Source organism: Bos mutus, chromosome 2, assembly GCF_027580195.1.
Source record: "Bos mutus isolate GX-2022 chromosome 2, NWIPB_WYAK_1.1, whole genome shotgun sequence".
Classification (NCBI taxonomy): Eukaryota; Metazoa; Chordata; class Mammalia; order Artiodactyla; family Bovidae; genus Bos; species Bos mutus.
In genome coordinates, this window is record NC_091618.1 from 10,679,551 (window position 1) to 10,705,595 (window position 26,045).

The window sequence follows — 26,045 nt, forward strand, 5'->3', positions numbered from 1 at the left end:
TATGAAGAATAAATGAGTGGATATGGGTTCGACACACGGCAAGTACCCGGCACAAAGTGAGCCAGCGTGGACTGCCAGTAGTGGTCTCCGTATGATTCAGCTACTTAACTTCCCCAGGGGGTCTCGGGGCACAGTTGCTGCGCTCAGTCCAGCAGAGTCCTCAGGCTTTAGATTGTGGGGGTTCCTATCACTCACAAACCTCCCTTCCTCCTTTTTTCCCCAAACCTCCCTTCCCTCTTTCTCTTTCTTGCTGCACCTTTCTAAGATGGATCCAGGAATTTAGGTCTGTCAAATGAGGGGTCAGGTGGGGGCTAAATGGTCCTGGGGCAGGCCCTGGACCTGCCAGAATACATCCAGATGCTTTATTATGAAGGCAGGTCCAAACTCCTTAGAACCTTTGGGGCAAGGAATGAACTCAGATCAGCTTCTCCACCCCACCGAGTCAATGATGCCATCCAACCGTCTCATCCTCTGTTGCCTTCTCCTTTAGCCTTCAATCTTTCCCAGCATCAAGATCTTTTCCAATGAGTCGGCTCTTCGCATCAGGTGGCCAAAGTACTGGAGCTTCAGCTGCAGCATCAGTCCTTCCAATGAATATTTAGGGTTGATTTCCTTTAGGATGGACTGGTTGGATCTCCTTGCAGTCCAAGGGACTCTCAAGAGTCTTCTCCAACACCACAGATCAAAAGTATTAATTCTTTGGCGCTCAGCCTTCTTTATGGTCCAACTCTCACATCAGTACATGACTAAACCATAGCTCTGAGTATATGGATCTTTGCCAGCAAAGTGAAGTCTCTGCTTTTTAATACTCTGTGTAGGTTTGTCATAGCTTTTCTTCATAGGAGCAATCATCTTTTAACTTCGTGGCTGCAGTCGCTCTGCACAGTGATTTTGGAACCTTTTTTGTTGAAGTCCCACAGATCCTCTGAAGTTCCATATTGTCCCTATTTTACAGATGAGCTTGTGGAAGTTCAGAGAGGTTAAACAACCAGCCCAGGGACCCACAGCAGGTTAATGGCAGAGCAAGGGCTTGAACTCTGTCCGGGTGACTCCCAACTCCAGCCTGGTCCCTCCCTCTCAGCAGCTGTCTGAGTCCCAGTCTGCAGCTGGGTCTGGGTAGAGCTGGTTTCTCACAGGGAGCTGTCCCTTCTTTTCCTTGTGCCACTTCCCGAGCCGCTTGTGTTTTGCAGTGATGACACACCACACGTGCCCAACGAGAGGCTGAGTGAGGCGGCCGTGCTGCAAATTGTGAAGCAGCTGACTCAGCTCATCAGGGAGGCCTTTCCAGGTAAGATTGTGCCCTGGGTCCCCACAATGTTCCCTGACACCCAGGCAGTGCCTGGCACAGCGGGAGGAAAACAGCACCAAAGTGCAAAGGAATGACCTTCCCCCATGACGATGATGGCTGCCAGCCAGGTCCCGTACCAGGCACTTCACAGCAATCAGGTCCTACTTCCAGGAACACTGTGGGGAACATGAATGAGAGCCAGTCCGCTTGTGAATACACACAGAATCCTATTAATGGTGTTAAAAACCAAATTCAACTGAGTAAATCTGAAGATCTATTTGACTTTATTCAAGAATTCATGACTCAGGCAGCATCCCACCTTAAAAACAGAAAGGAGCTCCAGGGACTTCCCTGGCAGTCCAGTGGTTAAGACTCTGTGCTTCCAATGCAGGGGACCCAAGTTTGATCCCTGGTCAGGGAAGTAAGATCCCACAGGCTGTGTGGTACAGCCAAAAAGAGAAAAAAGATGAAAAAAAAAAAAATGAAAGGGGTTCCACGGAGCTGTACAAATGGAAGGTTTTACAGACAGAAGAGGGTGGAGAAAGAAAGACTCTAGCAAAAAGGGATTGTTTTGGGCAAAGTCACCTTCCTTTAGGGGAAAGGTGGGATCTGTCAAACAGATTTCCTCATTAGTGCCCCCTGTGTTAATTCCATATTGACTGTGTAAAGGTCACATTCTTGGGAGAGGCAGAAACTTCAGTTAGGTTAGGTATTAACTTGGTTAACACTTGGTTTGCTGACCTAGGGTTCAGCACAAGTAACTCCATTTCGGACCTGTTTCTTTTTTATTAATGGAAATGCCTGACATTTCACTGGTTTCCGTCCTGCCTGTATAACACCAGACTCACAGCCCCTTCTCAAGGCGTCTACAGTTACTTTTAGGCATCGTCCCTGGTAAGTCTCATGTGGGCTTGCACACAGCCTTTGCGTCCTGCTATGGCCCTGGAATTGCCATCTACTCTTCTCAAACCATCTTGGCTGCTGGGACTTCTGGGAGATGCAGATTTTTGGCCAAAGTGCTGCTTTGTGGTGCATCCAAGGCCTTCAGAGCCTGGGCGAGCAGCCAGGACTGTGAGTGATTATGGCCACAGCCCCGCAGGACGTGACGGGGAGACTGTGGTGGAGGGCCCCATCTAATGGTCCTTAGAAATGGCTTTAAGCAGGCTGTGCCAAACACAAGATCTTGGAGTCTAAATCAGGCTCTCCCAGCGGGAGACCTGTGAAAGCAGATCCTAAGTCCCAACCCCCACCCCTACCCCAATCGCCCTGGGGTTCTGGTACAGCTGTTTCCGCTGAAGGTCTTCATCATGGGTCTCTCAGGACCCAGATACAGAATAGTGATAACAAAAATAGGTAATAGCAGCAAGAACAATTATATGTATCTATGTGTGTGTGCTAAGTCGCTTCAGTCATGTCCGACTCTTTGCGACCCCATGGACTGTAGCCCCCCAGGCGCTTCTGTCCATGGGGATTCTCCAGCCAAGAATACTGGAGTGGGTTGCCATGCCCTCCTCCAGGGGATCTTCCTGACCCAAGGATCAAGCCCGCGTTTCTCAAACCCGCGTTTCTCAAACCTGCGTTTCTCATAGTCTCCTGCATTGGCAGGCGGGTTCTTTACCACTAGCGCCACCTGGAAGTCCTGTATCTATGTATCAAGTGCTAAGTGTCAGGCACTCCTCTGAGAATATTGTATATATGCCTAGTTCCTTCACTGTCAGGATAATCCTAGAGAGAGGTGTTATTACTGCCTCAGTTTTACTGAAGACAAACGTGACCCTTGTGGTCAAGGAAACAGGCAAGGTTTGGGATGCAGATCCTGGTTTGAGGACAACTCCTATCTACCACTCCCACTCCAGGAGGGACCCCCACCCACCCCCGCCCCCCAATTCCCACATCTGTCCTTGAGGCAACCTCCTTTCTGACACCTCCTTCCCTCAATGTAAATCAATTTGTGCAGAGAAGCTGACAGGACACTTCCAATCTACGTACTTCAACTCAACCAACTCAGACATGCTTGGGCTAGTTAATCTTCCAGCAGAAATCACTGGGGCTTCCCTGGTGGCTCAGACGGTAAAAACAAAATCTGCCTGCAATGCAGGAGACCCAGGTTCCATCCCTGGGTCAGGAAGATCCCCTGGAGAAGAGAACAGCAACTCATTGCAGTATTCTTGCCTGGAGAATTCCATGGACAGAGGATTCTGGCAGGCCATGGGGTTGCAAAGAGTCGGATATGACTGAGCGACTAACACATAGGCACACAGGCTCAAACCAGGGCACTCTCCCCCATGGTAATAATAGGTATTATTCCCAGTGTATAGATAACAAATCTATAGGGCAAAGCTAGTCAGTTCCTAGGGAGGGACTCAAACTCAGATTTTACTCTGAGCGCTCTTTTCTTTGCTCCACATGTGGCTTCACGAATAAAAGTGAAATAATGGATAAGAAAATGTTTTATTATTATGATTTAACATATAAGTATAAATGATAAGATTTTATAGTTCATAACATGCTTGCATATGCATTGGATTTCCTAAATCTGAGATACCATTGACTGTAGGATGTTTCATTGTTTTATGTATTGCTAAGAAAAAAAAAAATGCTGTCCATTAAAGTATGACACAGCGCTTTCTCCTGGCCTCAATGGTAAGACACGGCCCACTTGTAGAGATGTTAAAATGAGAACAAACTGGAAGAGGTGAAACAAGGCCTTATCTTATTTGAGAATGGTAGTGACGTGGGTCAAGCAGAACACTCCCCATTATAAAGATAAATAAGTTGAAGCAACAAGTTGGAGAGGAGGAAGAGGCTGAAATTTGAGATTTTGGTTCCATGTCGTGAGTTCTTCTCGCCACATGCACCTGGGTTCCTCATCAGAGTCGCTGTGAACACTGGCCCCTGCCTCTCCACTGTGGCCGATGGGGCACATGGGTGTGCAAGGCAAACTGATTCGGGCCCCAGTTCAGGCTCTGCCACGCTCTAGGTGGGCCATGCCCTGGACACTCGGTGTTCTCCCTGTGCAACATGAGGAAAATAATGGTACCTGCCCAGAGGGCTGTTGTGAGGATTAAATAAGGTAACCCATTCATTCATTTAGTCCGTCAACAAATGTGTCTAGTATGGGTGAGACAGCGTTCTAGGGATAGGGAACTTGGTCATGAACATGATGCCAGGTGGTGCCCCCATGGAGTTTATGCTTGTAAGGAGCTTCTAGAAGTGCCCAACACATAGACACAGCAAAAACCTGTTACCCCAAAACAAGGTTCGACTCTTGGTGGGTGTTAGGCCAAAAGACACAACCAAGCCAAACATCAGGAGAAGGAAGGATTTACTACTTGCACCAAATAAAGAGAACACCAGGAATCTTTCCCAAATCAGTGGCTCCCTGAACAGTAAAATTGGGGCAGTTTTAAGCTAGGGAGGGATATATGCATATATTCATATATATGCATATATTCATGAAGCGGCCTGAGGAGGAGAATTCAATACAGAATTAGGGCAAAGTTGACAGAGTCCATGCTTTGGTTGATTGAAGTCATGAGGGTCAGAAAACGTCAATATCATCATCCCTTAGGTTTCAGTAGATCTGGTGATCGTTGTTCAGTCGCTAAGTCCTGTCTTAGTGACCCCAGGACCTAGTGGTTGCAGGGGTTCAGTTCAGTTCAGTTCAGTCACTCAGCCGTGTCCGACACTTTCTGACCCCACGAACTGCAGGACACCAGGCCTCCTAGTCCATCATCAACTCCCAGAATTTACCCAAACTCATGTGCATTGAGTCGGTGATGCCAATCCAACCATATCATCCTCTGTCATCCCCTTCTCCTCCTGCCTTCAATCTTTCCCAGCACCAGGGTCTTTTCAAATGAGTCAGCTCTTTGAATCAGGTGGCCAAAGTATTGGAGTTCAGCTTCAGCATCAGTCCTTTCAGTGAATATTTAGGACTGATATCCTTTAGGATGAACTGGTTGGATCTCCTTGCACTCCAAGGGACTCTCAAGAGTCTTCTCCAACACCACAGTTCAAAAGCATCAATTCTTCAGCGCTCAGCTTTCTTCACAGTCCAACTCTCACATCCATACATGACCACTGGAAAAACCATAGCCTTGACTAGACAGACCTTTGTTGGCAAAGTAATGTCTCTGCTTTTTAATATGCTGTCTAGGTTGGTCATAACTTTCCTTCCAAGGAGTGTCTTTTAATTTCATGGCTGCAATCACCATCTGCAGTGATTTTGGAGGCCAAAAAAATAGTCAGCCACTGTTTCCTCATCTATTTCCCATGAAGTGATGGGACCAGATGCCATGATCTTAGTTTTCTGAATGTTGAGCCTTAAGCCAACTTTTTGACTCTCCTCTTTCACTTTCATCAAGAGGCTCTTTAGTTCTTCTTCACTTTCTGCCATAAGGGTGGTGTCATCTGCATATCTGAGGTTATTGATATTTCTCCTGGCAATCTTAATTCCAGCTGTGCTTCTTCTAGCCCAGCGTTTCTCATGATGTACTCTGCATAGAATTTAAATAAGCAGGGTGACAACATACAGCCTTGACGTACTCCTTTTCCTATGTGGAACCAGTCTGTTGTTCCATGTCCAGTTCTAACTGTTGCTTCCTTACCTGCATACAGATTTCTCAAGAGGCAGGTCAGGTGGTCTGGTATTCCCATCTCTTTCAGAATTGTCCACAGTTTATTGTGATCCACACAGTCAAAGGCTTTGGCATAGTCAATAAAGCAGAAATAGATGTTTTTCTGGAACTCTCTTGCTTTTTCCATGATCCAGCGGATGTTGACAATTTGATCTCTGGTTCCTCTGCCTTTCCTGAAACCAGTTTGAACATCAGGAAGTTCACGGTTCACATATTGCTGAAGCCTGGGCTTGCAGAATTTTGAGCATTACTTTGCTAGCATGTGAGATGACTGCAATTGTGCGGTAGTTTGAGCATTCTTTGGCATTGCCTTTCTTTGGGATTGGAATGAAAACTGACCTTTTCCAGTCCCGTGGCCACTGCTGAGTTTTCCAAATTTGTGGCATATTGAGTGCAGCACTTTCACAACATCATCTTCCAGGATTTGAAATAGCTCAACTGGAATTCCATCATCTCCACTAGGTTTTATACCCTAAGTTACACATAGAGGATAATAGGGGATGCAAAGTCAGCAGTTTTTGATGCTTATCAAAAACCAGGGTTTCTTTCCTGCAAATTTATTGTATACAAATGGTTTAGGTGATTTACATCATCTTCTGGCCAGAAGGCCTATTAACATTTTATGACTCTTGACAAAGACTTATCAACTAATTACTCTCTAAGAGTAATTACTTTAAGGTTTGGCGCCATCTTCCGAAGATAAAATTGCATTCCGATAGGGCGGATGTGTAATGGGTTTACAACAAAGGAAAGAATTTATTACCTTAAGGGTCTAAAGTTACTAACACCAAGGCCACTACTTATTTTTTCTACATACCAACTATTAATTAATACATATTCAAGGATACAATTCAGGGGATGTGAAAACTTGGCAACAAGCATTGGCTCATCAATGAAATCTTTTACTAGTTTTATTCTGACAGTTTCTAACTCTTTGAGAGGCTCTAAGCTATTCGAATATCTTAAGCTTCCTGTGCCTCTCCAGGCTGGGAGAGTGTAAACAATCGTATGCATAGCTGTAGGAGTCCAGGTAAATTTGTCAGGCGAGTTAGAGAGCCATCTGAGGGGTTTGGATTTAAACACTCCTAGTTGCCCAGGAACTTTATTAATTGGAGCTGTAAGTTAACTCTTTGACAGAGAGAGCGAGATGGTGGTGGGGGACAGCCCCCAGTAAAGTCAGAGGTGAGAGCACAAAGCAATAAAGTAGGCAGACTCTGGTTTTTTGGGGGTAAATGCTCGAGAATATCCGGGGGGACTCCTGAGGCTCGATCCCGCCTTTGCGTATGCCGAGCCTCCTTCCTCATGACCTTTGTCACGAGTGGAATGTCTCTCGCCGGCTCCCGGCACAAATGGGTATATCTTTCCTTTTCTCCTTTGCTTTTCCCATCCCTTCTTTTCACAGCTATTTGTAAGGCCTCCTCAGACAGCCATTTTGCTGTTTTGCATTTCTTTTTCTTGGGGATGGTCTTGATCCCTGTCTCCTGTACAATGTCATGAACCTCTGTCCATAGTTCATCAGGCACTCTATCAGATCTAGTCCCTTAAATCTATTTCTCATTTCCACTATATAATCATAAGGGATTTGATTTAGGTCATACCTGAATGGTCTAGTGGTTTTCCCTACTTTCTTCAATTTAAGTCTGAATTTGGCAATAAGGAGTTCATGATCAGAGCTGCAGTCAGCTCCCAGTCTTGTTTTTGCTGATTGTATAGAGCTTCTCCATCTTTGGCAGCAAAGAATATAATCAATCTGATTTCGGTGTTGACCATCTGGTGATGTCCATGTGTAGAGTCTTCTCTTGTGTTGTTGGAAGAGGGTGTTTGCAATGACCAGTGTGTTCTCTTGGCAAAACTCTATTAGCCTTTGCTTTGCTTCATTCCGTATTACAAGGCCAAATTTGCCTGTTACTCCAGGTGTTTCTTGACTTCCTACTTTTGCATTCCAGACCCCTATAATGAAAAGGACATCTTTTTGGGGTGTTAGTTCTAAAAGGTCTTGTAGGTCTTCATAGAACCGTTCAACTTCAGCTGCTTCATTGTTACTGGTTGGGGCATAGGCTTGGATACTGTGATATTGAATGGTTTGCCTTGGAAATGAACAGAGATTATTCTGTCATTTTTGAGACTGCAGGGGTTAAATTCTGTAAAACAGCTCGAGAAAGTGCTTCAGGCTAGTGTTTGCCTTTGAAACAGAACTCAAGAGTCTTTACAACTGATTCACTATCTTGCTCTTGTTTCTTCTCTTCCCTCTTAAAGGGGTCTGTCCTTTTGTTCCCTTAAGATCTTTATTACTGAGATCTGTTCAAGGGCAAGCCTTGTGGCCAGGCTTAAATCCCTGAATGGCTTAGGCCCAAAATACCTTCTCTTAGGTCAAGAAAGCCAAGTCTGGTCCTGTTTCTCTGGGGACCCCCACCTTATCTGATTATAAACTGGACAGGGTTCCTCCCTTCTCATCTGTCTTTGGGATTCCAAGGATCTGTGTTTTCTCTTACATGAATGCTTATGTCTGCTTGCATCTGTATTACAGAGGAGGTTCTTTTCCCAGGCAGTTAATAGGTATGACTTCTGGCTCTGTGGACAATTCCTCATGGGAATTCTACGACCTCCTCCTTTGGCAGAGCTCAGTGTTTCCAGATTTTATTTGGCTACATTGGGTCTTAGTTGCAGCATGAGGGATCTTTGATCTTCATCGCGGCGTGTGGGATCTTAAGTTGCAGCATGAAGGATTTTTTTTAGTTGTGGCATGTGAAATCTAGGTCCCTGACCAGACATCGAACCTCAGCCTTCTGCATTGGGAGCGTGGAATCTTAGCCACTGGACCACCAGGAAAGTCCCCCATATATTTTTTTATATTCTTTTTTTTCCTCCCAGATACTAAAGTCTATGCTGCTTTGGGAAATCATGACTTTCACCCCAAAAACCAATTACCTGCAGGGAGCAACAATATCTACAACCAGGTGGCAGAGCTGTGGCGACCCTGGCTCAGAAACGAATCTGTCACTCTCTTCAAAGAAGGTACTAACATCATTTGCTACTGTAAGGAGCCCTTTATGCCAAAGTCTGATCTAATTTCATTTTCACAACACCCCCATGAAATAGGAACTGATTTTATCCCCATTTTACAGATTAGGAGACTGAGGCTTGAATACACTAAGTCACTTGGCCAAGATCACCTAGCTTAGAGGATCAGTGGGAATTCGTAATAAGGTACTTTCACAGCCTTGAGAAATTTCACAGAGAAACTATATTGATGATTATTTTTCATGTCTTTCTTAGAATTATAGCCTTGTTAAAAATGCCAGGGCCAGACCCAGAAGGGATTATGACGGGGATCATAAAAGCATGGGCCTTGGAATCCTCGGTCTCTGTCAGGCATGAATGCTGCCTGTGCACTTGCTAATTGTTCCCGAGACTAGCCCAGAAGGGAATGACCTGGGGTAAACACAAGGAGATCTGTACTATGTCAATGTGAAGTGAAGTTGCTCAGTCGTGCCTGACTCTTTGCGACCCCATGGACACCAGGGTCCTCCGCCCATGGGATTTTCTAGGCAAGAGTACTGGAGTGGGTTGCCATTTCCTTCTCCAGGGATTCTTCCCGACCCAGGGATCGAACCCAGGTCTCCCATTTTAGACAGACGCTTTACCATCTGAGCCACCAGGGAAGTCCAAGTCCATGATATTTAGGAGTATGTAACTGATATTGGAGAAGGAAATGGCACTCCAGTACTCTTGCCTGGAAAATCCCATGGACGGATGGAGGAGCCTGGTAGGCTACAGTCCATGGGGTCACAAAGAGTCGGACACCACTGAGTGACTTCACTTTCTTTCACTTTCAACTGATATGGCATGTGTCTTGAGAAAGATAAGATCTGAGAAAGTCTTGTAGTCTGCAGTTAGGAATAAAAGCTGGACTCAGAGTAGACTCTGCACCTCAGTCCAATAGAGGCTGCAGGTCCCCTGAGCCATTGCACCAGATTTTGTGTTCTGTCTTCATTCTCTTCGCTCCTGGACCATTAGGGCAACAGAGGAGGCAACCTCAGGAGCAGGATCCAGGGCTGATCCCAATGCCCATCTTCTTAACCACGCAGCACTAATGAGAATCAGAAGTGAATATTCCTCGAGCATTTTCTGTGTGCCTGGCACTGCCCTCAGTCCACTGCTAGATTCCTCACAACAGCCCTTGCAGGGGCAGTGACCTTCAGTTCAAGCCAGGTTTCTGAACCTTGCCACTGTTGACATTTGGGGAGGGGTAATTCTTTGCGGGAGGGCTGTCCTGTACATTGTAGGGTGTTCAGCAGCATCGCTGGCCTTTATCCACTAGTTGCAAGTAACATCTCCCATTGTGAAAACCAAAAACATCTCCAGACATTGCCAAGTGTCCCCTTGGGGACAAAATTACCAGGTTGAGAATCACTGGTATGGGGGACACAGCATCCCAAGGAGACCTGACCTCCTCTCATTCCTTCCCTCAGTAGCACAGAAACCCATTGATTTAATCCATTGCTCCTGGGGCAGAGAGCTGAGAAGGGCTGACAGTGAATCCAGAGGGATAAACACACCTCCATGTTATTCCCATTCTATGGAGGAGGAAACTGAGGCATCGAGACCTTAAGGAACTTTGCCCAAGTGGCACAGGTAGTAAGGGATAGAACCAGGACTTGAACCCAGGCAGCCTGGCTCCAGAGCCTTTGGTCCTACCCACGATGCTCATCCTGTGGGAAAGAAGGGAAGGGGGGATGCCAAGGAAGGACAAGGTGGGCAAGTGAAGTAACAGGGGACAGAGTGTGTCTGCCTGGAGGCAAGAGACCCCTTCACATCCCCCATGGCTGTGATGTCCTAGGTGCCTTCTATTCTGAGAAACTGCCGGGGCTGAGCGGGGCTGGGAGAATCGTGGTCCTCAACACCAACCTGTACTACACCAGCAATGAGCAGACGGCCGGCATGGTGGACCCCAGCCAGCAGTTCCAGTGGCTGGACGACGTGCTGACCAACGCATCCCTGGCTGGGGAAATGGTAAGGACTCCCTGCTCCTCTCCTCCCTCCCTGGGGTCTCTTCCTGAACAAGTTCCCCACTTTGGCACAGACACACACCCACTCACTCAAGATGCTCACGACACAGAGGGTCCTTCATCAGCTTGACACCTGAGAGGGCTTTTTCCATCCTCACAACAGCCTCTGAGGCTGGGACCCATTGTGCTGTGAAGTTCCTGGTGGGGCAATGACGGTCTCAAGTCACACAATGAGTGGTGGGGCTGAGATCCCCTGGAGTAGGAAATGGCTCCTCACTCTAGTATTCCTGCCTGGAGAATTCAGAGGAGCCTGGCAGGCTACAGTCCATGGGGTCGCAAAGAGTCGGACACACCTGAGAGACTATCATTCACTCGCTGAGACTAGAAGCTCAGTCTCCAGAAGCCAAGTCTGGCTGCAGCCACAGTGTGGGCCAGACCTCAGAGATACGCCTTGCCCTTGGGGGTGCCCATCTAGTCCTCTGTGAGGTGTGTCTCTCTAGTCTGCTGGGCTGGCAGCCCCCGACGACTGGCATTGTGTCTCATTTGCCTGAGTCCCTGCTCTGGCCAGTGTATCCAGGCAGGATCTCATTGCTGGTGCTTTTGAGTCCTCGCTATACATCAGATAAGTTGCTAAGTGCTTTATATGGATATATGAACTCTCAAAACCGCACCAGTTAGGTAGCCCTCCTGATGAGAAAACTGAAGCTCAGAGAGGTGACACGCATCTGGTATTCAGTGATGGTTTCTCTCCAAAGCTCACATTCTTCACTGCCCTCCTTACCAGCCACCACTGCCCCACCCCGCCATTCCACCTCTCGCAGTGGGGGCCAAGGGCCCAGGCACTGTCATTACAGCTGAGTGACTCAATGAACGTAAGATGTGAACACACATTACTGCTACACAGCAGAGGTTATAAACCATGTAAGGAAGCTTTGGTTACAGTGCGTGAGCTCTCCAACAGAAGATTCATCTGAAGGATCAGAAAGATTTCATGAGAAGGGTTTTGAAGCATGGGCAGGATTTACAGAGGGCTTCCCAGATGGCTCCTGGAGAAGGAAATGGCAACCCACTCCAGTATTCTGCCCTGGAGAATTCCATGGACCGTATAGTCCATGGGATTGCAAAGAATCAGACATGACTGAGCAACTTTCACTTTCGCTTTCCCAGATGGCTCAATGGTAAAGAATCTGCCTGCCAGTGCAGGAGACATGGGTTCAATCCCTGGGTCGGGAAGGTCCCCTAAAGGAGGAAATAGCAACCCACTCCAGTATTCTTGCCTGGGCAATCCCACGGACAAAGGAGTCTGGCGGACTACACAGTCTATGGGGTCACAAAGAGCTGGACACAACTGAGCGACTAAACAGTAAAGTCAGAATTTACAGAAGTGAACAGAAGAACGGTGGTCTGGGTGGCAGGCATAGTATGGGCAAATGCAGCACCTTCATTGCTGAGTACAGAGAGATGCCAGAATCACCTGGGAGAGGGAAGGGGGAGGAGGTCCCTTGGAGCCTGTTGCTTGCTTTTGGGGAGATGGGTAGACTGTGAGAGGTGGAGAGGAGTTGGGGAAAGCAGCTCTGAACCCCCACTGGGTACCCCTTCTTCATAGGTGTACATCATTGGCCACGTGCCCCCGGGCTTCTTTGAGAAAACACGGAACAAAGCGTGGTTCCGAGAGGGCTTCAACGAGGAGTACCTGAAGGTGGTCCAGAGGCATCATCGAGTCATCGCAGGGCAGTTCTTCGGGCACCACCACACCGACAGCTTTCGGATGTTCTATGATGGTGCAGGTACCCACCCTGGAAGGCAACGGCCAGCCCACTTCCCTCCCTGTGTCATCAAACTCTCAGCCCCACTGTCTCTCTCCTGGAAGGTACCCCCATCAGTGTCATGTTCCTTACACCTGGGGTCACCCCGTGGAAAACCACGTTACCTGGAGTGGTCAACGGAGCCAACAATCCAGGCATCCGGGTGTTTGAATACGACCGAGCTACGCTGAGCCTGCAGGTCAGGAGGCTTGGGTCTGCTGGGGCCAGAGAAGGTGGGGGAGGGACCTAAATGGATCACCACCTTCCCCAGCTAATTCACCAGAGCCTCAGGAAGGGCAAGTTACTTCCACCCTTTGAGAGCTCAGCATTAGAACCCTGGAGCTACCTCCAAATCCTGCTACCAGGTCAGATCAATTCTCCCCCAAATCTCCCTTTGCCCCAGTCATTGTCAGGGCCTCCTATTTGGTCTCCCTGCCTCCCGCCCAGCCCCGCTGGAGCTCATCTGGTACAGCAGAGCAGAAGGGATTAATCTTTCTTAAGCACTCTTGTCTCTCTCCTGCTCAAAAACCTTCAGTGGCTCCCCAGTGCCCCCCAGACAAGTCGGATCTCTTTGGCCTGGCGGTCACAGTCTCTTACAGTGTGACCGCAGGCCCGCTGCCCATGTCTTCTCTACACCGACTGGGTTGCAGCCAAGCAGGCCCCTACTCATCGAGCAATCCCCCACCTCCTGGGATGTGCTGGTGACTACAGAAATGACAAAGGAGTACGATCCCTTAATGTAGGCAACAAAATGTGTTAAGCACCTGCCATGTGCCAGGCCCTGTGCTAAGCTCAGGAGACACAGACGTGAACAAAAGTCACCGCTCTCCCAGAGCCGACATCCTTACCGGAGTGAGACAGGCAATAAACAAACACAGTAAAGTTAAGTGCGGCGTGAAATCAGTGCTAAGGAGAAAAGAGAAGAGGGTGAGGAGGCAGTGGGTGACAGTTACGGGGCACGTGCATATGTGTGTGGTGTCAGATAGATGGGGTGAGGAAGTGTCACTGATAGGATGACATCTGAACTCCGAGTCAAGTCAGGGAGTGAGCCATGTGAATGTCTGCGGAATGAGGAGGAAGGCACGAACTGGGTGTGTTGGGTGGGGAGGGGCAAGAAGGCCTGCGGGGTCACAGTGGAGATCATGTCACATAGGCTGTAAGACTGGAATTTTTTTAAAAAATCACTGTTCTGCTGGGTGAAGAACAGGCTGTAGGGGGCAAGGGTGGAAACGGGGGGATCAGTGAGGAGGCGACTACAACCACTGAGAGGTGACAGTGGTATGAGCCAGGGTGGCTGCAGCAGCTCATGAGGAGAGCTAGATCCTGGATAGATTTATGTTTCAAAGCATTAATTTTATTATTTGGCTACGTCAGGTCCTAGTTGTGGCATGCAGGATCTCTAGTTGGGGCATGGAAGAAACTCTCAGCTGCAGCATGTAGGATCCCCCGTCCCTGGGATTCTCCAGGCAAGAACACTGCAGTGGGTTGCCATTTCCTTCTCCAATGCATGCAAGTGAAAAGTGAAAGTGAAACCGCTCAGTCCTGTCCGACTCTAGCGACCCCATGGACTGCAGCCCACCAGGCTCCTCCGTCCGTGGGATTTTCCAGGCAAAAGTACTGGAGTGGGGTGCCACTGCTTTCTCCGAGGGATTGAACCCAGGGACCCTCAATTGGGAGCACGGAGTGTTAGCCACTGGACCACCAAGGAAGTCCTGGGTATATTTTGAAGGCAGAGTGGACAGGATTTGCTGGTGGACTGGATGAGGGGTGGAAGAGAAAGTGAGGCGGCAACGAGGGCTCCAAGGCTTTGAACAGAGCACCTAAAAGAAAGAGGTTGCCATTTACTGAAACGGGGTCACTGTGGGAGGAGCAGGTTTTGGAGGGAAGATCAGAACCCTGGCTTTCCTGTTAACTTTGGGATGTCTATATGGCATCCAAGTGAAAATGCCAAGGGAGGAGGCAGCTGAATGTTCAAGTTGGAGTTCCAGAAAGAGGTGGGTGCAGAGACTTAACCTCAGTGTTGAGAAAGGCTATTTAAAACCAGGGACTGCCTGAGATACTAGGTCCTTGACTCTAGAGTAGAAGCAGGCTGAGGATTTTTAAGAGTATGGTCTGTTGTCCACATGGGCACTTGGCCCGAAGGTGGGTGTGAAATGAAATAATGTAGATGCCTAGCAGAAAGTTGCCATCCATACATGGCAGCCCCTCTTACCCAACCTCTGCTGACTTGAAGCAGATCCTCAAACTTAGGTGGAAAGTATTGGACAGATAAGCCTTCCACATTCTAGTCCAGAAAATGCACCTGAGTTCTAGATGTCTTGGGTGGATCCCAAGCCCCCATCAAAACACAATTCTATAACCTCTCTCAGCCAGGCATTCCATTCCTCTACTTTTCGATTTCATTTTATCCGTTCTTTTTGCAAATACTTACTGAGAATCTTCTGTGCACCCGGGAACTTGCTTGAACAGAAAAAACACAGGCCATGGAGTAAACAACCTGGGTTCCAATCCTGCTCAGGCACCTGTGAGACTGGCCTAATGAATTAACCTCTTTAGGACTCAGTTTCCTCATCTGTGAAATGGGAATGATAATGCAGTTACCTCAGGAGTTTGGACCAGCTGATGTCTGCCAAGCATACTAAGAGTGGTCCTGATTACAGCTGTTAGAATCCGGGATCAAATGCAAGGTGGAGGGTTGGGGGCGGAAGTGGACAGCTGCTCACGGCCCGCCCGCCTCGCGCTCCCCTGCAGGACATGGTGACCTACTTCTTGAACCTGAGCCAGGTGAACGCGCTGGGGGCGCCACGCTGGGAGCTCGAGTACCGCGTGACCGAGGCCTACGGGGTGCCGGACGCAGGCGCCCGCTCCATGCACGCGGCGCTGGGCCGCATCGCTAGCGACCAGGGCGCGCTACAGCGCTACTACGTCTACAACTCAGTCAGTTATGACACGCGGGCCTGCGACGAGGCGTGCCGCGCCGAACACGTGTGCGCACTGCGCGAGGTGGCCTTCGACGGGTACGCCGTCTGCCTGCGCGCCCCCGGCGTCGCGCCCGCGCCCCGCCTCGCGCTCCTGCCCGCCGCGCTACTGGGCCTGCGCGCGCTGCTCGTGTCCTGACCTTGGGGGACCAACGGCCTACGCGCTTGGTAAAATGGAGGCAGCATCACCCCTGAGAGCTGGACTCTCCCACCCTTTCCCCTCCCCGCGACAGCAGAATGAACTGGGACTGGGCAGATGATCAGGAAATGAAGCCCCGAAGGTCCCACCAGGAGCACATTTCTTTCACGTTTCATGTTTTATCCAAAACACTCTGCTCGTCATGCATGTTATTAATTTATAAATCATGTTTATAAAAGTAACTCCCTTGCCCTGTTATTGAACGTCCTCCCCTCCTCCTATTCGGATAATCCGAGTAAAATGAGATGCCAGGAAGATGCGCCTGGTGGACCCAGTGCCCTCGGTCTCCCCTGGCACATGGCCTGGCCTCGAGGTATCCAGTCAGGGATCGGATCGGGCTTTGGGGTTTGGTTTTGCAGCAGTGCGGACGTGAGACAAGGCAGTTCTAACCCGGGCGCTCATCTGCGGGCCATATTCTCCTCCTTGGGCCTCCAGGATAAAACAAGCCTGCTACACTGCACCTCGGACGGTGCGTCTTCGGGTTCTCGCGGCCCTCTGGGCTCAGCTAGGCTTGGAGGGGGCGGGGGCGGGGAACCCCTAGGCAGGCTGCCGGGCCAGAAAGCACTGAGACCGCGGGTGCCCCAACCGCGGGGTCTGCGGGCCTCGCCCCTCCCCGGACGGGGCGGGACAGGGAAGTCCCGCCTAGCGGTCCGGTCCTGGGCGGCTCCGAGGGCTGTGCACGCCTCCTTCCTGCCACTGCGCCTCTGGGCCGGTTGCGACCCTGGGCCGGGAGGGCGGGCCTGAGCCCAGAAGAGTAGAGGGGGGAGAGGCTCGCGGGTCATGCCCTGGTCGCCCCGCGCCGTACTCTTAAGGGACCTGGTCCTTGGAATATTGGGCACCCTCGCCTTCCTGATCGACCTGGGCGCCGATTTGTGGGCCGCGAGCCAGTATGTGCTCAGCGGTCGCTACCTGTGGGCCGCGCTGGTGCTGGCGCTGTTAGGCCTCGCCTCGGTCGCGCTGCAGCTCTTCAGCTGGATCTGGCTGCACTCCGACATCTCCAGCCCGCTGGCACCGAAGCCCCCTGGCCGGCACCTGGCGCTGTTGCATCTCCTCCAGCTGGGTTACCTGTACAGGTGAGCGCCCCGCCCCTGGGGAGCGAGAGGGGGGAACGGAGGTCACGTCACGTCCTGCTGCTGGGCTGACTCTGGGACACGGGGGCGCGGAGGGGAGAGGACTGCGACCCAGGAGTGGAAGCTAAGCACCTCCTAGTTTAGAGGGCGCCCCTCCCACCAGTTGAACTCCTGACCCTTGATGGAGGAAAATTCCGGCTGACGGCCCTCAGAGCTCATCACTCGAGCTTCCTGGCACAAGTGAAGAAACGGGGACCCAGAGAGGAAACTGAGGCACACGACTTGGGAGTCAGGCCCTTTGGGATCCACTCCTGGCTTTACCATCTGTGGCCTCCTTCCAGGCTTTTTCAGAGCCTCAGTTCCCTCCTCTGTTAAAAGGAGGTTGTCATCCGGAGGTGGGCGTGGCGGGCAAACCCGTTGTGAAGGGCGCAGCGCCTGGCCAGGGTGGACTCTGCTCTAAGGGCAACGGAACCCAGCAGTTCTTTTTAGCTGTTGTCGGAGCCTTGGGCAAGTCACTTGACCCCCCTCCAGATCTGTTTACTCAGTGTTCCAGAGGCTCCCAGTGTAAGGATTGAATGGAATGAGACCTGTGAATTGCCCCCGTGCAGGTTGAGCAGCAGCTTTTTCAGCTCGCTTCATGATCAGCTAGCTGGGTCACCTAGCAGTTTGAGCAGCCCTGACCTCCAGAGAAGCACTTGGTCTCGCCTTATCTTCCCCAGCTGCCTTCTCCATGAGCACTTGCTCCCCACCCCACCCCCTCACCCCTAGGACCAAGCAAGAGGGCAGAGACGGGGTCTGACTCATGTATGTTCCTGGAGCCAAACAGGGCTGGCCGCAGGGGTTGTGGGGGTGGGGGGAGCCTACAAAATCTGTGTGTGGGCTGTGCTGCTTTTCAGAAGTGGCAGGACCATCAGGAGATGGGGAAAGTGAAACGAAGGGGTCAGAGTCATGCGACAAAGTCAGGATGTCCAGATCTTGCCTTGAGTCTCCAGGACTGGGCGAGAGGAGCTTTGAATGTTGCAGTTTTGCCTTAGGGACTGGCCAGGCATCGGATGAACACGAAGGGGCACAGATATTACAGTGCTGGCAGCCTGCAATGAGCCCTGAATCGATAACTGCATCATGTATCTTCTATTTTTGCTGAGCACGGGTCGGACAGACTATTGAGCTTTGCTTGAGAAAACAGGGTCTCTGTTCTAGCCTGTGACTAGGCCGAGGCCTCTGCCGGGGCACTGGGGAACAACCCCCAACCTGGGTGTGCCTGTCTGTTCTCTTAGCATGTTGTCAAGACCATCCAGGGGAAGCGAGGGTAAATGTCTAATGAATGAATTAGAAATGAGTGAGTGGGTTCGCCTTCCAAGAGCCAAGTGAGATCAGTTCTGGGCAGGCGAGATCCTGGTGCATCCTCCACCTCCCTCAGGCCAACGGGTCACTCAGGTCCGTCTGTCCAACCTCTGGACCCTCTCTCTCATTTAAAAAACTTTTATTTATTTCTGGCTGTGCTGGGCCTTCCTTGCTGTGTGGGTTTTCTCTGGTTGCAGCCAGCAGGGGCTGCTCTCCGTTGCGGTGCACAGTCTTCTCATTGCGGTGGCTTCTCTTGTGGAGCACGGGCTCTAGGCAGACAGGCTTCAGTAGTTGCAGGGCGTGGGCTTAGTTGCCCCAAGGCATGTGGCAGCTTCCCTGGGACCACAGATCGAACCTGTATCCCCTGCATTGGCAGGCGGATTCTTAGCCACTGGACCACGAGGGAAGACCTCTCTGGACCCTCTTAACTCCGCCCTGTCTCTGCTCCCATCACTCTGGGCAGGCCTCTCCAATGGATCCCTGTGTGCTCTTTCTATAGCACAGTAGGACTTGTCTCATCTGTGCTCAGAAGCTCTCCATGGCTCCCCTTTCCCACAGGATCCTAAGAAATTCTTCAGTTCAGTTCAATTCAGTCACTCAGTCGTGTCTGACTCTTTGCGACCCCATGAATCGCAGCACGCCAGGCCTCCCCGTCCATCACCAACTCCCGGAGTTCACTCAGACTCACGTCCATCGAGTCAGTGATGCCATCCAGCCATCTCATCCTCTGTTGTCCCCTTCTCCTCCTGCCCCCAACCCCCCCAGCATCAGGGCCTTTTCCAATGAGAAATTCTTAGGCTTGCTGAAATTTGAGAATGATCACTTTAGGCACTTTCATGGTACATCTTTCAACTTCAGACAGCTTGGAGTCCAAATCCTGTTTCCACTGCTCATTCGCTCTTTGGTCCTGTTTCCCCCATCTGTAAAATGGGGATGTTGTAAAGGAGGAAATGAGACAAGGTTAGTGATGAGCTTGGAATGGTGGCTACTGTAGAAGCAGGAGCAGTAATCTATCCCCATTTCACAGATGAAGAAACAAGTTCAGTGAGGTTAAGTCGCTTGCCCAAGGTCTCATTGTGTGTACGTGACAAGCCAGGATTGGAGGCTGTCTGCATCTGTTCAGTGGGGAGGGAAGGAAGAATGCCACTGGATGCTAACTGGGGCCCTTGGGGCATCGCGTGTGCTGCCTAGGTGTGTGCAGGGGCTGCAGCAGGGGCTGCTGGTGTGGCGGCAGGAGGCCCCCTCTGAGTTCGACCTGGCCTACGCCGACTTCCTCTCCCTGGACATCAGCATGCTGCGACTCTTCGAGACCTTCCTGGAGACGACGCCGCAGCTCACCCTGGTGCTGGCCATCATACTGCAGAGTGGCAGTGCTGAGTACTACCAGTGTAAGTGTCAGGCCCAAGGCCAGCCACCCCTGCCCACCACTCCCCCACACCCCCCCGCACCTTCACGCCTTGGGAAAGTTGCCCACAAACGTCAGAAAGGTTTTCTGTTTTTCATAAAGGCTGTTTAGGAAATAGGGGAATCGTCCTTTAGCGAGGCAGGTCTGGGTTCCAATGCAAAGTCATGCTCCAGCCTTGAGTTTGGACAAAGAGGACTCTATCTCTCTGAGCTATTGTTCTCATCTGTAAAATGGACATAGTCGATGATCCTTCCTCATAAGGTGAATGAAAAGTTTTTAAGTGAAGTGACGCATAGAAGGCCTAGTGCCTGATAAGTCTACAGTATAATTTTTACTAGTTTGAACATAACAGATAATGTATGCTGGGTGTCTAATGTCTAATAAGGAATCAGTTAATCAACAGAGAAATTATCAAGCACCTTCGTACACTTAAGTCTCTATGGAGCACCTCCGTACAGGCCTGTCTGCGTTAGGGACACCACAGTGGAGAAGCAGACAGACACGGCCCCTGGCCTGCCAGGACCACAGACTGTAAAGCGTGCAGTTACAGTAAAGCCAGTGGAGCGATCTGAGAAGGAAGAAAGCGGGTGGCTTCATAAACCACGGGAGAGGTTTGTGCAATGAGCAGCTTTAAGGGGTTTTTAGGGAAGTGAGTTGCCCAAGGTCACATGCCAGCTGGCCGTCAAGTTAGGACTCCCGCGCACATCTGATTCAGGATCTCCACTTTCCCGTCTCCACCCTCGCACACCTGCTGCCGTACATGGCACAGCCTCCCGAGGAACCAGTCCCAGCTCTGCCACACTCGCTGTGGGACTTGGAGAGTCTTTTCCTCTCTGGCCTCAGTTTCCACGGTCGTACAAGTTGGCGAGTTGGACTCCATCTTCAAGGGTCCTTTCCATTTGCTCATCTGGTTCTGCAATATTAATTGGGGAAAAACAAAACAGCAGCAGCAGCTGCCACGATTGAGCCCCTGCTGTTGGTCCGCACGGGTGCAAAGTGCTACGTTGTCGTTACATTCATAGCGCCCTCTATCTCCATTTTACACGTGAGGAAAGGGGCTGAGGTGCCGGGATTCTCCCTGGGACACACAGCACTCATTGGGCGCATACCGTCAGCCCTCTCTGTGGATTCTGCTCCCGCAGATTCAGAGGGCCAACCCCATTACCCCATTTTATATTAGGGACTTGAGCGCCTGTGGACTTGGGGAACCAATCCCCTGTGGATTCTGAGGGATGACTGTGTTTTTGTCTGTTTGAGGCCAGTGGGTATCCAGGACCAGGGCTACATGGAGACCATCTGCCCTGTGTGTATGGACCGGTGGGGATGGGAAACTGAGGGAAGAAGTGGACTTTCCTAATTTTTGTTCAGCAAACATTTCTTCAGCTGCTGCTATATGCCAGCTACTAGGCTGCTGAGGGATCCCCGGGGGGCAAAATCTGTTTTCTACCCTGAAGGAGCTCAGAGATAAGGAAATAAGACTCCAGACAGAGGTGGGGTGTTATAGGACCTTCACGGTGGGTGGGGTGGTATCAGGATGGGTGACTCTAGGGGATAGTCAAGCCAGAACTTGCAGGGTAAGGAGGAGTAGGCCAGAGGAAACAGGGAGTGGGTCTCCCTAATAAGCAAGGCGCAGCTTGTCAGGTCAGAGAATGTGGCATGTGGGGCAGCTGGAGGAACATCAGGCTGGCAGAGACCCTGAGGGTGGGGTAGTTAGAGAGGCCACAGAGCTGATTCCAGGCTGGGAGTGAGTTCCCGACCCACAGCAGGTTCCCAGAGAACATCTGTTGACCGAATGGGGTAGGAAGGCGGGCAGGGAGGAAGCTGTCTAGAGATGCTTCCAGCCCTCCTTGGAGGGCCTGGTGCTTCTAGTCTAGGATGGGCAACCAGGAGGTAGGAGGCGGATGTCTTGGAAAATCAAAACTGGAAGCCTGGTCCGAGGGTGGAAGGGAGGCGGGTAAGGGCTGTTCCAGCCGCGTAGCAGGGACATCCCTTCTGGCCCCCAGGAGGTGGCTTCAGCTAGAGGCTTTGTCGTCACCCTGTGGGATTTCCTGCTTCCCTTTCTGAGGTTAAGAAAAGGGGAACTGGACTACTGGGGTTCTGATTCAAGAAAGGCATGGACTCTTTAAGGAAAGGAAGGATTTCAGAATGTGCTCGGGGTGGGGCCAAGGCCCAGGGGGTACCCGATGCTGGGCGACGGGTGCTGACGAGAGTGTTAAGTCACAAGGTCTCACCCTTGAAAAATGTAACAGGGGTAGCACTTGAAAGGTTTGTGGTGGACAGACTCCATGTGGATGGGAGCTCTGGTAGGGTTGTGTGAACTTACTGTGCTCCAGCTGTACTTTTCAACAAACTGGGAGCTCTAATACCCACCGCAGCATGGCTACAAGGCCTCCGCAGTGCCCACCACCTCGGGGGACGCCTGCAGGCTGCCCGCAGGGCTCACCTGTCTGCTCTTCTTCCCAGGGGTCAGCATCTGTACGTCCTTTGTGGGTATCTCGTGGGCGCTGCTCGACTACCACCGGGCCCTGCGCACCTGCCTCCCCGCCAAGCTTCTCCTGGGACCGGGCGCCTCCGTGATCTACTTCCTGTGGAACCTGCTGCTGCTGTGGCCCCGGGTGCTGGTCGTGGCCCTCTTCTCAGCCCTCTTCCCCCGCTACGTGGCCCTGCACTTCTTGGGCCTGTGGCTGGTGTTCCTCTTCTGGGTCTGGCTGCAGGGCACGGACTTTATGCCAGGTCCCCACTCTGAGTGGCTGTACCGGGCGACCGTGGCCACCATCCTGTATTTCTCCTGGTTCAACGTGGCTGAGGGCCACACCCGAGGCCGCGCCACCATCCACCTGGTGTTCCTGCTGAACGACAGCCTTCTCCTGGTGGTGGCCTGGGCGACTCAAAGCGCCTGGCTGCCCAGCGGGCGCCTGCTGCAGAGCCTGCTGCCTGCGGCTGGCGTCTGCTTCCTTCTGGGGCTGGCTCTGCGGCTGGCCTACTACTGCTGGCTGCACCCTAGCCGCCGCTGGGAGCCTGACCAGGTGGACGGGACCTGGGGTCTCCACTCCCTTGAGGAGCGTCAGCTCCTGCAGAACAGACGCATGGCCCACCTGGCTAAGAACTTTTTCCCCAAGGCGAGGGATGAAGCTGTTTTGCCATGGAAGGGAGAGATGAATGGTATCCTTAAGGCAGGGTCAGACCCAGCCAGGGAGACTTGAGGCCAGATGGAATCGGTTGGTAGAATGAAGATAAGCTACTAATGCTGCTATGGGCCTTGACTCACTCAATGAGCCCTTGATGCCTGATCTGTGCCAGGTACTGGAAACCAGAGTTAAGACAGAGGTCTGCCATCAAGGAGGAGAACTAGATGAGAAGGGCTGGGCCCTGCTGGGTCGAGGGCCCCAGTTATGTATGAAACTCTTTGGGAGGAAAGAAGAGACCCTGCACTGCACTCTTCCCCCACCCACATAGACCAAAGCATCCCAGTGTTGGCATTTCTGCCTCCTTGGCTACCTTTCAGACGTGGAGGTGCTGTTTCACCCTTGGTTGCTCTGCCCAGGGCTGACAGGCCCCAGAACCTCCAGGATGTATTCTTTGGAATTGTTCCTCTCCAGTCATTCAGTTCATTCAGCAGATGTTTACCAAAGGCCTTTTACGTGCCAGGAGCATCATTCTGTTCTTCGCAGATCAGCTGCCATTCGTTTCAGCCCCTACCCTCTCCAGCTACCCCAGAGCAGGCTTTCATGCTAGAAGCCAGGGATGCCCAGCTGCCTGGAGTGCAGCTGGCCTAGCCTCTGCCCCCGCTCTCAAGGGGCAACCTTTCAGCCAAGTGCCTTGTGAACCTGTGGTCTGGGCCATGGCTCAGCCTGTTGAGTATTTTTTTATACTTCAGGCAGTGTTATTTTCTACCTCAGAGTCTGTGCGGGAGAAAGAGGTGTGTGTTTCTATGTCTCTATGAGAGACACATGTATGTTGTTTTTGTTGAACAGTGTTATTAGATTATTATTAAAACCTCATGGTATCTTCCAGCCTAATTGTGTCATTGAATCTACTGCCAAGTTCAAAGCTGCCTGGAAAAAAGGGGTCAGGGACACACAATCCACCGCTCAAAGATGGTAAAGCCCCTGGGGCCAGAGAGGAGGGCTGGCTGAGCTAAGACCTCTCCACCTTGTCTTCTGAGCATCAAGAGCTGGTGAGCCAGTGTAGGGATGACCATTCAGGTGAGCATCAGAACGCAGATCTGTGTGCTCTTAACCAGCTCTGCTGGGCCTGGAGGAGTAGCCACAACACTTGGTACCAGGAAGTGAATACAGGAGCGCAGATGAAGAAAGACCTTTTTGCTGGGAGCTCAGTGGGAGTGTGGTAGTGATGACAGGGGATGTGGATATGGGCTATGGTGTCGGGGAGGTGGAACTTTTTGCTGTTCTGGGAGGTCTGTGGTTTGGAGAAACAAGGAGTAGGAAAAGGGTGCTGGAGACAGAAGGAAAGGTTCATCACACTGGGAGGGGACCCAAGAGAGTCTATTATTCATTCATCTGGTGGAGACACAATAAACAGTGTATCAGTGTTAAGTGCTAAAAGAAAAAAAAGGTAGGGGAAGTATGTGTGTTAGGGGTGGGAGTTATTGATATAATTTTATATAGAATGGCTGGGAAGGCCTCCCTGAGAAACTGATGAGCCCTAAGGGAGAAGACTCTTGAGAGTCCCTTGGACTGCAAGGAGATCCAACCAGTCCATTCTGAAGGAGATCAGCCCTGGGATTTCTTTGGAAGGAATGATGCTAAAGCTGAAACTCCAGTACTTTGGCCACCTCATGCGAAGAGTTGACTCATTGGAAAAGACTCTGATGCTGGGAGGGATTGGGGGCAGGAGCAATAGGGGACGACAGAGGATGAGATGGCTGGATGGCATCACTGACTCGATGGACATGATTCTGAGTGAACTCCAGGAGTTGGTGATGGATAGGGAGGCCTGGCATGCTGTGATTCATGGGGTTGCAAAGAGTTGGACACGACTGAGCAACTGAACTGAACTGAAAGGAGGTGAGGGTGCACATGTGCTTTATCCCGGATGCCAAGTCAGCAGTGCCTGGATGAAGGAGGGCTTGTAGCAGTCATGTTGGCCTGGGGCCAAGGCGGACGGAGATGAGGGCTGGGTGCAGAGAGGCTCTGGGAAGATGATGCTGGTGCTTTTTACACACACAGAATGGTAGAGGCAGAAAGCATCTCCAGGATCACATAGTTCAATGATTTCCAGACATTTGAATTTCATGAACCAGTAAAATGGCCAACATGTTTGCCAAGTTAATTTTAATAAAACAGGGTAGTAAGAACTTCTCTGGTGGTCCTGTGGCTGACTCCGTGCTCCCAAAGCAGAGGGCCTGCCTGGGTTCAATCTGTGGTCAGGGAACTAGACCCCATATGCTGCAACTAAGAGTTTACATGCCGCAATGAAAACTGAAGATCCCTCATGCTGCAACTAAGACCCGGCACAGCCAAATAATAAAATGTTTAAAAAATACTATGTATGTATTATTTTTATATATATATATATATATAAAAGGGCAGTAAAAACTACCATCATCAATTATCTATATTACCTTATGAAAGGATATAACTTCAAAAAAAGACCATTCTTTTAATTGAATATATTTAAACACACACACAAAAGCAAAATTGCTTTTCTTCTCAATTCAGAGGGAATATCAAGGTGAGACCTCAAGAGGGCAGGCCTGACCTTTAGAAATTCCTGGTTTAAGTGGCCAACCTAGCCGCAAACATGAGGTTCTTAAGGAGTCCACTCAAACGAATACTTGCTATCAATTATACTTCAGTAAAATAGAAATACTTGCTTCATTTACTTTTCTCTACTTCTTCCTGTGATATGTGGAAAAGACTAGGCTCAGGGGAGATCATCTCGGCTAAGCTCTCATCTGCATAGACTCCCTTTAGATGAAACTGTCAAATGAGGCTAATAGGTCTGTAGCTTAAAAAGCTGTGGAATCGAGTGGTTTCATTTGTAAACAAGTACAGAGTCAAGAATTTTAAAAAGATGACAGTGTTATTACTTGCAATTAAAAATTTCTTTCAAAGACTTCTATTTTTTTAAATGTTAAGAAACTTGTTTTTGACAAATAAAGCAGCTCTTGATTTGCTCATTTTAACTTGCCACTGGAAAGGTTCTTGAGAAATGTGCAGATATTACACCTTTTGGAAGAGGAGATGTTTTGCTCTTTGGGCTCAAAAGGTAACTGATACTCTGATGTACTTCTGACCAATGAGCAAGGTTACTTCAGCTACACGATGTGGCTCAAAATATGCAC

The 26,045-nt window shown here is 50.5% G+C and overlaps 2 protein-coding genes across 3 annotated transcripts in view; both read left to right on the forward strand.

Annotated features, from left to right (window-relative positions):
• SMPDL3B (sphingomyelin phosphodiesterase acid like 3B) overlaps positions 1 to 16,101 on the forward strand; it is a 32,126-nt gene extending 16,025 nt beyond the window's left edge. Inside the window, exons 3-8 of one of the 2 annotated variants that reach the window (XM_005895913.2) lie at positions 1,191 to 1,288; positions 8,800 to 8,943; positions 10,769 to 10,941; positions 12,544 to 12,724; positions 12,808 to 12,941; positions 15,494 to 16,101. In XM_005895913.2, the coding sequence (XP_005895975.1) occupies positions 1,191 to 1,288; positions 8,800 to 8,943; positions 10,769 to 10,941; positions 12,544 to 12,724; positions 12,808 to 12,941; positions 15,494 to 15,859 (1,096 nt within the window). In that variant the 3' untranslated portion in view covers positions 15,860 to 16,101. The remainder of the gene's footprint in view (positions 1 to 1,190; positions 1,289 to 8,799; positions 8,944 to 10,768; positions 10,942 to 12,543; positions 12,725 to 12,807; positions 12,942 to 15,493) is intronic. The other variant, XM_070383812.1, reaches the window with a different exon arrangement.
• A 491-nt stretch (positions 16,102 to 16,592) lies between these two features.
• On the forward strand, positions 16,593 to 25,226 carry XKR8 (XK related 8). Its single transcript, XM_070383823.1, has 3 exons — positions 16,593 to 16,992; positions 19,525 to 19,721; positions 22,202 to 25,226. The coding sequence occupies exons 1-3, from the start codon at positions 16,700 to 16,702 to the stop codon at positions 22,939 to 22,941; spliced, it is 1,230 nt and encodes a 409-aa protein (XP_070239924.1). The 5' UTR covers positions 16,593 to 16,699; the 3' UTR covers positions 22,942 to 25,226.
• The last annotated feature ends 819 nt before the right edge of the window (positions 25,227 to 26,045 follow it).

Excerpts from the sequence above, each read along its gene's own strand:
- XKR8 (XM_070383823.1), top strand. The coding sequence starts at position 16,700 with ATGCCCTGGTCGCCCCGCGCCGTACTCTTAAGGGACCTGGTCCTTGGA. Across the intron at positions 16,993-19,524 it reads CAGCTGGGTTACCTGTACAG|GTGTGTGCAGGGGCTGCAGC; the intron begins GTGAGCGCCCCG and ends TGTGCTGCCTAG. Across the intron at positions 19,722-22,201 it reads CAGTGCTGAGTACTACCAGT|GGGTCAGCATCTGTACGTCC; the intron begins GTAAGTGTCAGG and ends TCTTCTTCCCAG.